Here is a 15,366-nt window from a genome sequence, read left to right on the forward strand (position 1 = left end):
TCAGAGAAATTTGCACCAGAAAGCACCTTGTAATGGTTTCCCTCAAATGGAAAAGCTTTTAGTTTGGCTGAACTCTGTCTCCTTATTATGGCTGCGCTTTCTTTGCTCCTCCATCCTTCTCGTCTCACCGCCTCCCCTCTCCTCCCAGAAGGAGGAGGCGCCCCGCGTGGCGGGGGTCGTCCTGGAGAACGGGAAGGAGCAGCTGATGTTCGAGATCCCGCTGAACGACAGCGGCTCGGCGGGGCTCGGCGTCAGCCTCAAGGGGAACAAGTCCCGGGAGACCAGGGAGGATCTGGGGATCTTCATCAAGTCCATCATCCATGGAGGAGCGGCGTACAAGGTCACATGACCCCTGACGGTTAACCACACAGCAGTTTGGTGAATGAAAGGTTTCAAACGTCCAACAAAATGACATTTAATAAACTGATCACAACTAGTCAAGACTGTTTGAGGAATTTGAGAAAAATAATGTTTTCCTATAAATGAGTTTCCATGATGTCTCCATTAAAGAACAGGAAATCCGAGCTGATTGGACAATATTTCAGACTGTGAAAAATCAATAATTAGTTTGTAGTTTGGGGACTAACCTGTGATAGAAGCAGGAAATGAAGTCACACTCCCGTACTCTGGATGAAAAGGAATCTGCTCGCCCCAAACAGCAGCAGTAAAGACGTGTGTTTTTACAGGACGGCCGTCTGAGGATCAACGACCAGCTCGTGGCGGTCAACGGAGAGTCGCTGCTGGGACGCTCCAACCACGCCGCCATGGAGACGCTGCGGAGGTCCATGTCACAGGAGGGGAACGTCAGAGGAACCATCCAGCTGGTGGTGCTGAGGATCCCCCAGGTTTGTCTCCGGGACGCCGCGGGGCGAACGCCGACTCTGAGCCGATGGATCTGTACCATCACAAACGTGACGAGAAATACGATTGGTTCAGGGCTCCCGTGAGCCGCAGCCCCATCTGTCCTTAAGCGCGTCGGCGAGTAAATATTGGGACCCTCAGGAAATATCAGAAAGCTCAGTGAACCGTAGAGAGAAAATGCTAATGTTTTTATCTACGGGCGTGCTGCAGGTAACAGGTCGTAGTGAACACTTCTACAACACGTATCTGGAAGTAGATACATATATATATATTATATGTATGTGTTCATGCATATATGTAGATATGACTCAGCTCTGACTCAGGCTTTAGAACTCACCGCAGAGAGTCTCCAAATGTTGGATCCTCTGACTCCCCCGGTTGGGTTTGAGGTGGTTTTGCTGTGATGCTCCTGTTGAACTCGTCTAGCTGCAGGTCATCTGTTAACAAACTTTAAACCGGACCGTACTTTTAGAACTTCAGTGTGACGATGATTGGCTGGAAGCTTTTGCACTGTTAGCACTCTTCCTGTTTTTTTCCCAGCAGCCTCCCTGTTCTCCTCCCGCCTCTCAGCATCAGCAGCATCCACACTCCAGCCTTTCAGATGTTTCCTCTTTGTCTGAGTTTGTGTCAGAGTGTTCAGCTGGATCTTTTCTTCATGCAGGAGAAAAGGCTTTTCATCTCATCTGCTTTCAGATGAGGCTTTCTCCAGGCTTCTGTGGTCTGTTTGAATAAACCTCCTGCACATGCAGGCGGCTGGAGTGTGAAGAGGCTTTCAGAGACGAGCAGCTTTAAAAAAAGACCACATATCATTTCCTGCACAAATGGAGCCTAATGCAGCGGCAGATATTTCAATGAGCTCTGAAAGGAGCCACACAGAAAACACCTGTTTGTATTGTGAAACCAGCTGATGTGGTCAGAATGCAGCACAAGAGTTCTACAGAGTTTTTATAAAAACTAGGAGAAACTTTATTGATCCAAAGCAGAGAAACGCGTCCGTCCAGCAGCTTTACATCAGATCTGTCAGGAAAGAATCGTTTTGGTTCCGTTCTTCTTTAAGCAGTTCACCAGGTCGCCACTAGGGGGCTTGTTACCTGATGGTTTACATTCATCATAATGAACCAGCAGATCCAGCCCTGGTCAATCAGAACCTGAATCAGAACCTTTAGTTATTTCAATGATGTTGAACCTGAACCCAAAAAGGGGCGTGGCCTTTGACACATGACTGGTGAATCATCCAGGATTGAGACACTTCCATATCTATATATTTAATATTTAATCGTTTTAGGAAATATTTTAAAGCTTGCTTTTTCCAAGTCAGAACCTGAATACATTTCTCTGTCAAATACCAGATATTATTTATTAAAGCTTTAAACGTCATATGAATAATAATATCTAGATTTGAATATTTTTAGGTAAAAGAATCGCATCGAATCACCAGTAAATTAAATCCTTTATGTATCGAATCGTGTGAGAGGAAACGATACACACCCCCAGTCTACAGCCAATCAGGATGCAGATCACGGTGCACTGGAAAAAAACATTTAAAAAAATCCACAAAACAGAAACTGTAAAAGGTGATACAGCGAGAGGCTGATGTAAAGCGAGTTTTAAGTAGATGTATTAACTCCATCAGTCTATGTTAGGTCATGTCATTAAATCCATTTTTATTTAGTTCATCAGTTTTTGTTTTTAGCCCAAAAGTAGCTTTTCTGTTAGCTTCAGTGCAGGAATGAAAACTTTTACAGACCAGAGATCCATAGAACCAGATTAGAACTTTGCAAAACAGTAAAATGAAGTCACTAAGTAGGTTTGGGATTACATCAGGTCGATTCTACCCGTCTCCTTTTCATGGAATCCATCAAACTCAACTAGACTTGAGCATAAATACCATATTTAATTAATCAAAGGTGACTTAAGTGTGTCTTTAGTTTATTCTCTACATTTCACTATTTCTGTAATGAGGTTGAAAAATCTGTTTTTGTCCTGTATTCTCCAAAATCTATGCTTGAAATAAAAAAGATCAATCAATCAATCACTCGAGTTTAAACCTTTCGTTCTGTTAAAACATCTTTATGAAACTGAATCCTAAAGTTACAGAAACTGTTTTGATTTTAGTCTTGAAAATCTTCACAACTGATTAGTAGATGAAGATGAAGATGATGATGAAGATGATGATGGAGATGATGGTGACTCATAAAGCCCGGAGTCATTCCTGCCGTCCCAGACCGGATTAGACGCAGAGATCAAACTTATATTCATGTTTACAGACGATTTCTTCACATTAATCCACATCTGTGTTTCCGGTTCAGGACCAGCACCAGCCGTCGCCCAACCGCTCCTTCGACAGCTCCTCGGGTCTGTTTGGGTCCATCAGTCCAGCTAAAGGTCTGACAGGAATGGTCAGTCCCATCACAGACTCCGCCCCCTCTGCTCTGGTGACCAACGCCATCTATGCTTCTACCAGTAAGCTCCTCCCACTCCGTTCTTCAGTCTCTGATCCGTCTGGTTATGTTTCAGCGTGTTGGGTCATTCTGACCCACCCCCATCATGAGCTGTTGTTCACATATTATCACTTTAACTCTAACCAGTTTGACGCTCTGGTTCTTAATGACAATAAAATCAAACATGCATCAGTCCGATCACAGAGACAGACTCATTTCTCTCTTCTTCTTCTCTTCTTTGAGTTTCTGTCGTTCATTTCATTTCTTGGTGTTTCTGATCAGCTACAGTTTATTCTGCCACCACCATATATTATTTTTAGTGCTGTCATGTGATTAATATTGTTTTGCAATTAAAAATTAATTGATTGTTATTGCATATGTTTATCCTAATAATTTCCTTGAAAATCCTGATTTTAACGTATTTTCATTTAACTTTGTGACATTTTGTTGCACTAAAAGATCAAAATACTACTAAAAAAGTGGAATTATTTTTCTTATAACAGACCTTATCTTTACTTAACACCAATAAGGAAGATTTTGTTTTCAATCTTAATCAGTAAAAAATAATCATTCAGGTCTAGAGTCTCTAATTAAAACAACATTTTTCTGAGAAATCCAAAAATATTGACCATAAACTTCTTATTCATGTCAAAATGTATTTCTTAAAAGATGCTATTCTACAGTTTATCACATTTTTACCTGTTTGGTGAATTTGATCATTTTGAGATGCAGCAGAAGAGAAAAATAATAGAATTTAAGGAGGTAATCAAACATGAGGAGGTGACAGTGGAGGAACAGAACCGTTTATCCTTTGAAACAAACTTCTGCTTCATCATCTGGACAACAACATGCAGGAGAATCAGCAGCTTTCCCTCTGAAGAGATGCTTTATTTTCATGTGATGATCACCTCCTCAGAGGAAGCAGACCTCACGCTGGAGCTGTTACCATGACAACGCGACGCACCCGGTTATAAACTCTCAGCTTATATGGAAAACAATTTAAGCTTAAAAATATGACAGGAATAAAGTTTTAATAAAGGATTTAAAATTTATTTTTTCTCTAAATGGTCATGTCATGAGCAGGATAATGCTCTTCCAGGTGTGCATTATCACACATGAACGTCATGGAAGCAGGAAGTAAACACAATAAAAAATGTGCTAAAATGTCTGTAATTCTTTAATTGCAATTAGTGCAATCATGTGACAGCACTAATACTCTATACATCCCTGTCTTTGTGTAAATGTATGTGTGTTTGTGTTCTTTGTGTGTTTGTGTTCCTGTTTGTGTGTTTGTGTTCCTGTTTGTGTTCCTGTTTGTGTGTTTGTGTTCCTGTTTGTGTTCCTGTTTGTGTGTTTGTGTTCCTGTTTGTGTGTTTGTGTTCCTGTTTGTGTTCCTGTTTGTGTTCCTGTTTGTGTTCCTGTTTGTGTTCCTGTTTGTGTGTTTGTGTTCCTGTTTGTGTTCCTGTTTATGTGTTTGTGTTCCTGTTTGTGTTCCTGTTTGTGTGACTGACAGAGAAGGAAACCAGTTATTATTTAGAATTAATCGTCTATATCATCACTTCTGCTGTCGACTCAGAGTTTCATGAAGCTGCTTCGGTTTGGGTCAGAGCTGAACATGTAGGAGACAGAACAGGAAATGTCATCTTCTCAGAATCTGATTTGACCTTTAACCTTTGATTCTGATGGAGTTTTCAGAACAGAATCCATAGGAGTGTGCGGATCCATCTATGCTTCAGAAGAGTCCAGAGACGGATTCACTTCACGTGGAGAAAGTCTCTCTCCTCTTGAATGTAAATAACAATGCAGAGAATCAAAGACCCATAATGCATCATTAGGACATAAATAGATGTAGAAACATTAATATTCTGGTAAATCATCACATCTCTGCATTTAAACGGAATATATTTCATGTCTGAAACAAACCAAAACAACATCAGGATGATCATTTATCACCGAATACCGCCTTAAAAGTGATCATGAAATAATTGGATGGAGTTCAGTCCGTTATATTATAAATGGATTACAAAGGAGTTTCCAGAAGACGGATGCTCGCCACTCGCAGGTTCTCCTTCCTGAACGAAGCCTCGAATCAGCTGAGGCTTCGTTCAGAGACCGTCCTCTACACGGACCGGAGAGTTCTGCAGAACGACCCGGTTTTATCGTCTGGTAGTGGAGAAAGGAAGGAGAAGGATGAGAAGAAGGTTTGATGGAGAAGTGATGGAGCGACAGGAAGGAAAGCTGAGATCTGCTGATCCATCATCCACAGCAAACGCCGACTTCAAACAGCCGCCGTCGAGGAGAGCAGATTTGTGAGCGTGTGAGGTGAAGCAGGAATGTGTTTTTGACAGTCGGGCTGATGAAGGTGCTGAGGAGGAGGAGGAGGAGATAAGGTGATTTATGGGAGATCTGAGAGCAGAGATAAACGACAGGCAGGAGATCAGCTTCAGGAAGAAGCTGAAGAAAAATAAAGCAGGTGATTAGTGGGGGGGGGGGCTCTGCTTTCAGCTTGACGTGCGCAGGCGTGTGCACGTGGAGGACTGCAGAGGATGCTGGTCTGTAAATGAAAGGTTCTCCTGCTCCTCTGAGGTGTCCTGCATACCGACCGGGCTTGGTCCTGGAGAACTTTGGATCGACTTTGGGTTCACTCTGCAGCAGAACATCAGCTGAACCTCATGAAGCTTGTAGACCAGACTTTTAGCTTCTGGGAGCACTTAATGCAGGTAAACAGGATGCTAATCCGGTCCGGTTCTGTTTGGACCAGATGGACGTTCTGATGAGTTCTTCGCCTCATGATCCTCCTTAACAACCAGGAAGTCACCTCATCACCATAGCAACTGTCTGAGTTTGCTTTTAATAACATGCAGACTCGAGTCCAGGATTGTAACCACATGAAAACTGGACTGAGTGACTCCGCCCCCCTGGAATTCCAAACAGGAAGTGGCTCCAAGAAGGTCAAAACCCCACAGACTTCTATAGAAAAATAAACAGCTGTTTCTCTGTCATTCTATTGGTCAGAATGACCGTCCTCTTTTTAATATATTTTTCTGAAGTTCAAGTTATAAATCGACCAATCAGATGCCTCAATAAAAGTAGGCGGAGCCTGCTGGCCCCCACGACCAACATTAAAAAGTTTGATAGTTTCTGTGTGGCCTGCTCTCAGTGGAAGGGGTGTGGCCTTCCAAAAAGCTCAGTCCTGATTGGTCATAATGGTTGCCGTAGAAACGAGGACTTAGACCGATTTGGACCAATCACTGATGATGTCTGCCTCCAACATGGCGGAGTGAACTGGTTTCTATGGTTGACATCACTCTGTCCAGTTCTCTGATACAGTCGATGGTTGAAAGAGCTGATTCAGAGAATCCCAGAGGATCATGGGAATTCACTCAAATCCAATTTTCTTTAATTTGGGAAATTAAAATAAAATATCTGTATTTTATTTCTGTTACTTTCATCAGAGTTGTGTTGGAAAAACAGCTTCATTTCTTCTTCTGTCATGTTTGTTTGTCTGACCCCGCCCCTGCCACGCCCCTTGCCCCGCCCCCCTGCCTTCATGTGAAGGTCACATAAAGGCAGTTTTAAGGAGAACTTCTCATTAATTCACTTCCTGTTTTCTCTTTTCCCAGTGGCCAACGGGGGCTTCTCTTTCCTCATGGATGGGGAGGAGGAGGGGGGGCCGCTCGCTCATGATTTTGACAGCCAGCCCCCCTACCTGCAGGACAGGTGTGTTTTATCCAGAGAGCTGAGATCGCTATCTCCCTCTCTGATCTGTTGTTTCCAGAATAAACGGATTAATCTGAAATATAATCGAGGATAAATCTGAGAAACGGAAGACGAACGTTTGGGATTTAGATTCACAGTTTCTGAGCATAAACAGTTTATGGACATAAATCTGTTTTCATCTGAGTCCTTCAGAATAGAGTATTGTAGAATAGAAAATTATAGAACCGAATAGAATAGAAACAAACCTTTTTGATCCTACAAAGGTCAATGGCCACAAACAGCTGATTGATCATAAATAACAATAAAAATACACAATAAAATGAAGAACTGTAATTACTGTCTGGTTTCTTCAGTCACTTCACAAACAGGAAGTTCTTGTGACGTCCACAATCGGATTTCTGTCTCTTCAGGAAAGGTTCTTCCACCTCCGGCTCAGCCCAGCCACAGTCACCCGGCCAGAACCAGAACCAGCAGCAGTTCCACCACGTCAAAGCCTCCAAGAGCATGGACCTGGGTACGAGTCAGAGCCAGCGTCCCATTGGTGGGGAGATTTACTTTGTTAGTCTGCTCTGCATGCCCCCCCTCCCCCACATAACCCGCTGCATGCAGACGGACGGACGGACGGCGGTTCGGTTCTGGAGAGGTGGAACCAGCCGGGTCGCTGCTGGGTTGGAGAAGCGGCCGTCAGACGCTGCAGCAGGTCGGGGCTTGACAGAGCAAATAAACCCATTCAGACAAATGTCAGAGCGCTGCAGCCTCTGATCAGGCTCCGCCCCCTCCTGCAGCCCGCCGCGCTGATTACTGATATTCTGAATGACATTTCAGTGCTGCAGCACGGTTCTGTCAGACGTCTCTCTCCTTCCACTTTAAGTCCAGATGTGCATGCACGTGTATGAGCGCGCATGAGTGTGCACGTGTGTGACAAATGCAGAGAGGATCTTTGCGTCTCCTCTGATTGGCTCTCATTTGAAGCTCAGCAGATGCAAAAGAAGCTCGATTCTGCAAAGTCCAGGAAATGATCAACCGAGGAAGCAGAATGTGACAGAAGTCCTCATCATCTCACTCTTATTTAGTTCTTTTGGAGCGTAGAAGCAGAGTTTGTCTTAGGCTGCCCAACATGTTCTGATGAATTCTTCTCACAAATCCACTTAATGGACTTTCCTCTCCCTAATCTGTGGTCCAAGTGGAGAAACGGTCAGAGGAAAGTTTGCTGCAGAATAATTTTAGCTTCATTAACGTTCTGTTTGGCGGGACGCTCTTTAATTAAAGCCATCCTTCAACATCCGCCTCCGTGGTTAAACCGGAGAACGGCGCTGAAACCTGCAGAAACGTGATCATCAGAAATGCAGCTGCTGAAGGTCTCCTGACGTTTGAAAGATTCATTTGTGGAATTTCTGCTTTGAGTCAACAGAAACTAAAGCGTTTATTAGCTAAATTTGATCGTTTAACTTTAGAGCTTTTCAGATTTTCCACCTGGAAAAAAAGCAGAGAAAATGAGATCAGGTTTCCTTCTGTCCTTTAACCCACTAAACGCCTGCAGCCTTCACTAACTAACATCTCCGTCTGTCATGAGAGGAAAAGAATCTGATGGTAAAAATGAAAAGTTACAGTGCAGCTGATCTGCAGAACGTTCATGGACATGAACTTAACTTTAGTCCAGGTTTAAGTTGATCCTGGAGAGTTTTACAGCAGCAGGACAAATGGAGGTCAGAGGTCAGAGGGATAGACAGGAAACTGAAGAAGTGAAAGGAGGACAGATGAGAACGAAGAGCAAAGGGAGGACGGAGACAGAGGGAGGAACGGTTGGTGGAGAGCGACGGCCGGAGCAGCAGGTCAATCGTGACGACAGACGAGAAGAACGGACGAGGACCGAAGGTTTCAGCAGCAGAAATCTGATGAGGCTTTCTGTGTTTCAGTGGAAGACGAGAGCAACGTGGGATCTCTGAGTGGAACCGTGTCCGGTGAGAAACGCACCTTCACACCCAGGATGAGGACCATGAGGAGGATTTCAGTGTGAAATTTTCCTCAATATGGAAAAATCAAATTTTAAGTGATCTCCACAAAATTTGTCATACATGACATCAGATTAAGTCTTCAACCACAATCAAAGTTTCGTTAAACCTGGACCTTAGGAAGAAGCTGCCATCTTTATTTTTGTAAAAAAAAACATTTACTGCCATCTACAAACTGAAACTCTTCATATTGATGTCGATCTGTCGCCTCCCGACTCCTCCAGCATCATCGTTAAGCTACATGGGTAAAAATGTTGAAACGACAAATTGTAGATTTTGAACGGCGTTTGCGTGGCGAGCTCGCCAAAGTGGCGTTTTGTTGTTGCTTGTGCACTTTTTCCTGAAATATTGTGAACATTTAATCCACGAGTCGTTGGCTCAATCTGGACGAAGCGATGGAACAAATGATACAAACATCCTACTGCAGATCTTTACAAAGTCTTAAATTTAGTTTTACCAAGAAAAAGCCTTAAAAACCTCCAATGAAAACCGTGTTTTTGCTCTTTTAACATGTAATATTGAAGGACATAAACATTCATTTAGGATTAAAACTGCATTCCAGAGTATTTCTTTATTCAAATCATGTTGGATCAGGATCAGATGAAACAGATGTTTGTGACACAGCATCAGCGATGGGCGGGGCCATAATCTCGTAGCCCCGCCCCTTTCTGTTGAATCCACCTGCAGACATATAGATCCACAAATGTTTGTTTGTTTTCCTCGTCTGAGCTGGAATCTGGATCAAAACTGGATAGAAACAAAATGTTTCGCCTTTTTTTTTTTGCTGTTCTGGGCTGTAAGCTAGTGGGAGAGAGTGTGCACAAAGGAATGCTGGGAAATTAGGTCAGCTAGCTTCCACACTAACAGGCCCACCCACAAACCAGAATCAAATCTCTAATGGAGTCCTGCTGCTCTGCAGGAGCTAAGTCTTAAAACCAGATTTCTTTTTTAATTTATTTTGGCTAAAATCAGCATCATCCTAGTGAAAAGACCTCTGGATCTGGAACACTTTTACAATAGGAACAAATAGAGTTTAGTGAGACGTTAAATTGTTTTTAATTCTGGTGAAAGGATCTTACATGACGAGACTTCCTGTCATTAAATTGTAATTGTTTAGCATCAGCTAGCTAAAGCGAGCGAAGCAGAAAAGCGTTAAAACGCGGCACATGAGTGATCATTGCGATCGAATCATTCGAGTAAATCAGGAAACCTCAGACTCCCAACGTTGGAGTCATTTGCTTTGGACAAACAGTCTTCATTTAGATTTGAAGTGTTCTTCAAAGGATCTTCAAAATGTAACTTCTGTTAATCAGAAGATGGTATACATGAAGGATGTGGGCGTGGCTAACAAAAACCTCTGTTTCCAGATTCTTCTAAAGTTTCATAAACGTGTTCGTCAGGAAACCCAAAAATAAAATGGTTGCTATGGTGATAAAAGCAACAGAAAAAAGTTTTTTTTCAGCAATGGCGGGAAGGAAAAAAAATGGAATTTCCTCACTGTGGGAAAAATAAAGGATCCTCTTTTGTTTTTCATGAAGATTTCACATACAGTTGTGACCAAAGTGGGAGGGGCAGAGGGGCTGGCGAGGGCGAGTAAAACGCCGCTCACGGCTTTATTTGACTGAAATCTGCAGCATCTTCTTCCCGCATCGTGATGAGAGGAGTTGAAAGAACCTCAATGTGAAATGTTCCTGTCAGAGTGCAGGGGGCGCTCTCACCTGCATGCAGGTTCCTGCTTTCATCTCAGAAACCTGCAAAGGTTCCCGCCCAAAACTCCCTCTTTGCTTTGAAGTCGCCCGGCTTTCATTTGCAGGTACTCGAGGATGAGAGCGCTCTTCATCCTGCAGGACGTCTGTCTGCAGCCTTTGGCCTCACACTTTCTAATCAGACTCACATAGGGGCACCGGGGCGGGGGGGCAGCATGGGCGGAGCTTCAGCTCCTCTGTTTCCTCCTTTCATTCGGATCTTCCTGCAGGAACGGTGGGAGGCCGCTCTCCTCACATGAGTTTGGAGGTGGAGCCTCTTTTCTTAGTTTGGATGAAGCCTCACAAACATCTTCATCCTGAAGTTTGTTCCAGCTTCTCCTCTGTTTCTGAGAGTCGTTCTTCTCGTTTGAAGAGCATTTACAGCAACATTTTCTGGAAAATAAAACAGTTAAAACACAAAGACCTCGGAAAATGATCTTAAAACCGATTCTGTTTTACTTTTCTGTCTGCAGCTCTAGAAACTCATTCTCAGTTGTGTGTTTTTGTGCGATGCGGTGTGAGAATAAAACATCTTTAAAGCTTCCGAGATCCGTCTTCCTGACAGGTGAAGTCGGCGTGTTTTTGGAAACTCCTTTGTTCCAATAATAACCGTTTGAAGAGGACGGCGGCGCGTCTGCGTTCTGACACGCCGCCTGTCTGGAAACACGCAGCTCTGCAGTCGAATGCATGCAGACGAACTGCTGAGCGGGCACAAAGTCGGCGCTGCAGCGTTCTGCAGAGCCTGTCAGGCACTGAGAGGAGGTTCACGTGCACGCCTGAGACGGAACGTGCACGTGCGGCGGCCGCAGCCTCCAGCGGGTTTGAAAGTGCATCTTTTGTTCCTCCGTCAGCCTCTTCCTCGCTCGTGTCCGTGCCAACGCCATTCAGGCTTAGAGGCTGGCAAACAGGCGGAGGAGCTTAGGACGGACGGCGCCGCTCATCCGTGTGTGTGTGGACGTCCGTGATGCTGAGGGACAGCGGTTCAGCGTTCTGGCAGAGCCTCGTCTCCGCCGCCGTCCCTCTCTGAGGCTTCAGCTCCTTTTCTTCTCCTCCGTCTTCCTCTGGTCTGACCTGAACGCCGCCTCGCTCGCCCGATGGATCAGTTTGTCTCAGACAGAAGCAACAGGATGCTGCTGCACGTCTGCAGGCAGAGGAAGCCCCGCCTCCTCCTGCGGGAGCGCTTTCTGGACCAAATATCTGTTTTTGGGGGGCGGTTGAACACTTCTCTGTATTGAATGACCTCTGACCCCCTCCATCTCCCCCAGTGAGCCAATAAAGGTGAGCAGTAATCAGGAGATGGTGGAGCTGTCGCTCCCGGCCGGAGGAGCCATTCGTCTCCCTCAGGCTTCAGACAGCATCCCTGACATGTGCCTCTGCTCCATCACGCTGTTTGCTTCTCCTCCCAACAGTTTGCTCTGTCACTTCACTTACGGAGGGTTTAAATCCACATTTCTGCCAAATCCCTTTCAAGTCTGAGCGTTTTCTGTTTCTTTCAGGCCAGAGAAGCTCTTTAAACTCCATTTATGATCAGGTTATCTTTAATTGTTCAGTCTTCTTCAGATGATCCAGATGAAAACATCTGAGATTATTGACTTAAGGTTAAAACTATTTCTGAAAGATTTCAAACATCCGTTTTTCTTTATTCATTTTTGGAGTTGCTGGAGCCTATCCTCAACAGTTCTCCGGTCCAAGTTTCTAAACATTGATGCATTAAAGCAGACTTTAAGAGGCTGCAGACCGAACATCATTGTGGATCAAACCACTGAGGGAAAAACTAAACAGACAAACTTCGTTGTTTTTGATGCTTTTTCTGCATTCGTGAAGTTTGGAGATGAATCAGCGTCTCTGACCGCGATCAGACGGAGGATTGTTTCTAAAGTCGGTTCCTCAGCAGTAAAAGAGACCAGATCTGAGGATGTTGGGTGAGAAAGGGTTCTTCACCTGTGAGACTGGGAAGCAGAATGTGGAAAACCTTCTGAGGAGATGTTAGCCGACATGTAGCTCATCTACTGATCTTTCCTAAACCTCTTTCTGCCTCTTTGAATTCTTTTACTGAAACCCGTCGCTCTTTTTGCTGTTCGCTTTCATTCCTGTGATTCCTCCCCAGCTCCTCGTTGCTTCTCCGTTGTCTTTTCTCGTCCGCGTCGTCCATCCATCTCCATCAGACTGTTGTGTTCCCGCCGTGCTCTAAAAGCAGCTTAATTCTATCATCTGACAGCCGGACGGCAGTAATTACATTTATGACACAAATCCTGCAACTGGCAGCAGAAACTCCGGGAGAGAGTGCACGTCTGAAGGAGTCGGACTGCATCAGCATCAAGGAGAACGTCTGCTGACCTTCAGCTCACCTTTGGAGGGAGCTGGGCTCCCGCGGGTCTTAACAAGTCCTAAGAAAGTCTTAAATGTTGATGTCTGAGCCTTAAAACGGTCAAAATTTCCAATCTTTTGACCACCATCACTTCATTCAAATGACATAAATAAACACCAATACGCTGAATGCCCACCGCCGGTTTGAATAAAATAGGAGCTACAGTTCTGATCATAATATTGGAATAAATTAATATAATGAGAAATAATGTATGAAATGGAAAATAGACTGAGATATTGGTCTTAATTTTTGACACACATGGCCTTAAAAAAGTTCTTGAAAAGTCTTAAGTTTAACTTGAATAACGTCCGTCTGTATGCTGGTGTGAGGAGACGGCAATAGCGGTTCAGATGCTGCAGCTTTAGTCGGTTTAGAGTCTTGAGACGGTTCTCCACTGAATAGAAGATTTCTGTCTTTATTTATCTCCAGGCTTTGATCCGATGGGACAAATTCTGCCGTTGTCTGCTGTGAGAACGTCAGAACTTCTGGTTTCTGCTGCTGGCGGTTGTGATTTCTCATTAATAACCTTAAACACTAGGAGGGAATTTTAATGTGGTGTCAGACCCTCCTCATAACGTGTTTCCTCTTGACTCTAACAGGAAAACATTTTCAATTTAGCATCCATGTCAACATTCTGTGAGCTAATTTTACCAGAAAGTCATTCCAAGTTCATCATTCAAACAGCCGTGAACTCACAGCGTCGCTGACAGACGAGCTGCTCCACCTGGTCATAGCATCTTCAGGTTAGTAGTAGACAGTCAAGTGTTGCAGGTGAAATTAGTGAGTCTCAAATTCTCGTTAACAGACTCATCAAGACTCAGAACTACTGTCAGGAGACAGTAAAGTCATCAGAAGAGTCCTTAGCAACAGGTGCTAGCGTCGTTAGCTCCTGTGGTTTCACAGGACACAGAAGATAATGTTTAGTAGGACATAGACATGAACAATTGTTTAATAAACTTGTTCATTAGACATAATGGAACCCCGTACAGCCCAGCCTCAGCCAAACTCCGCCTTCACTGCAAGAAACTATGGTGAATGTTTGCAGTACAGGACAATGACCTGGACAACACATCAATGGTCGACTGTCCTGTTCACTGATGAGTGTCTGGTCACCTTAAACAGGTGGTCAGTCTCACTGGAGAAGGCGAGGTTAGCCGGGATCATACTGAATCGTTCTGGTCCGGATGCTGGAGCGGTCTAGCCATGGTCAACGTTAATAGCCCCACCTTGCAGCTGCAGTGTGAGCACGGGATGACGGTCTGGACAGGCATCCCCAGTCAGAGTAAAACTGTAGATGGTCCAGTCACTGGAGGTTCAGAGACATCATCATCCCCCAATTCGACCAGGACACGCCCATACCCTCCAGGTCAGAATGACGCCTGATGATCTGCTGAGTCAAGGTTTCCTTTTGTAAGGTAGATTACTCAAACTGATCCATGAGTCAGCAGATCTGTTGGTCTTCGCGGTATGACTGTCAGAGAACTTTTCTTCCTCAATCTTTCACCCTGAAGATCTTCTTCCTGCTCTTTGAAACCTGAAGTTTGTTTCTGTGCTTCCCCGTTCTGAACCGGTCCGGAGGTCGTGGCCTTCATCAGAGTTCTGCTGGAAGGGAAAAAGCTCCAATGATCTGCGGCGAGTCTGTGGCGGTCTCGGTGAGGGCGTGCGCCGTCGGAGGGTTTTATCTGCTCAGCTTTATTAGGCCGCCGCAGCCTCGCTGCAGGACTGCCTCTGCACGCACTAATCACATCGCACTTTGATGTTTAATAATTCAGTGCGGCGTGTCTCTGAATGTCATGTGGGCAGCGTTTATGGAGGAGAATCTCACGTTGGGCGGCCGCGGTCCGTCTCCTCCGCTGGCAGCGCGCTGCATTATGCATACTCTCACTGCATCTGATTACGGTGGCTCTGTGTGTGTGTTTGCTTAATGGTTGTTTAAAGAGATGTGGAAGTCACATCAGCGCACACACACCCCCACATGCACGTACACACGCACACACACAGGGCGGCGGTGTGTATAGGGAATCATTAGCTAAAGTGATGCAAGTTTAGCCATCATGAATCAAAGTGGCATCATATCGACAAGCCAGAGCCAGCCAGGAATCTGAAATGTGTGTGCGTGTGGACGTTTGTGTGTGTGCACGTGTGCACGTGGGGGTGTGTGTGCACGTGTGGAAGGATTACTTGTATTTTGAGCTGGCAGCGGGCCCGGCCCTCCGGTC

General features: G+C 44.7%; 1 protein-coding gene and 1 long non-coding RNA gene across 6 annotated transcripts in view; one reads left to right on the forward strand and one right to left on the reverse strand.

The window, feature by feature from the left end:
- The window catches only part of pard3bb (par-3 family cell polarity regulator beta b), a 164,741-nt gene that overhangs the window by 82,673 nt on the left and 66,702 nt on the right, over positions 1-15,366 (forward strand). For 4 of the 5 annotated variants that reach the window (XM_024286436.2, XM_036209561.1, XM_024286438.2 and 1 more), the window contains 6 exons: positions 149-340; positions 687-845; positions 3,171-3,324; positions 6,926-7,022; positions 7,433-7,563; positions 8,939-8,983. In XM_024286436.2, coding sequence (XP_024142204.1) covers positions 149-340; positions 687-845; positions 3,171-3,324; positions 6,926-7,022; positions 7,433-7,563; positions 8,939-8,983 — 778 coding nt within the window. The remainder of the gene's footprint in view (positions 1-148; positions 341-686; positions 846-3,170; positions 3,325-6,925; positions 7,023-7,432; positions 7,564-8,938; positions 8,984-15,366) is intronic. The other variant, XM_024286437.2, reaches the window with a different exon arrangement.
- On the reverse strand, positions 10,598-13,979 carry LOC112155056. The gene is made up of 2 exons (XR_002920748.2): positions 13,844-13,979; positions 10,598-11,172 (listed from the first exon to the last, which is right to left on the reverse strand). It is a non-coding gene; the product is annotated as an uncharacterized LOC112155056 (long non-coding RNA).

This window comes from Oryzias melastigma, linkage group LG21 (assembly GCF_002922805.2).
Source record: "Oryzias melastigma strain HK-1 linkage group LG21, ASM292280v2, whole genome shotgun sequence".
Lineage (NCBI taxonomy): Eukaryota > Metazoa > Chordata > Actinopteri > Beloniformes > Adrianichthyidae > Oryzias > Oryzias melastigma.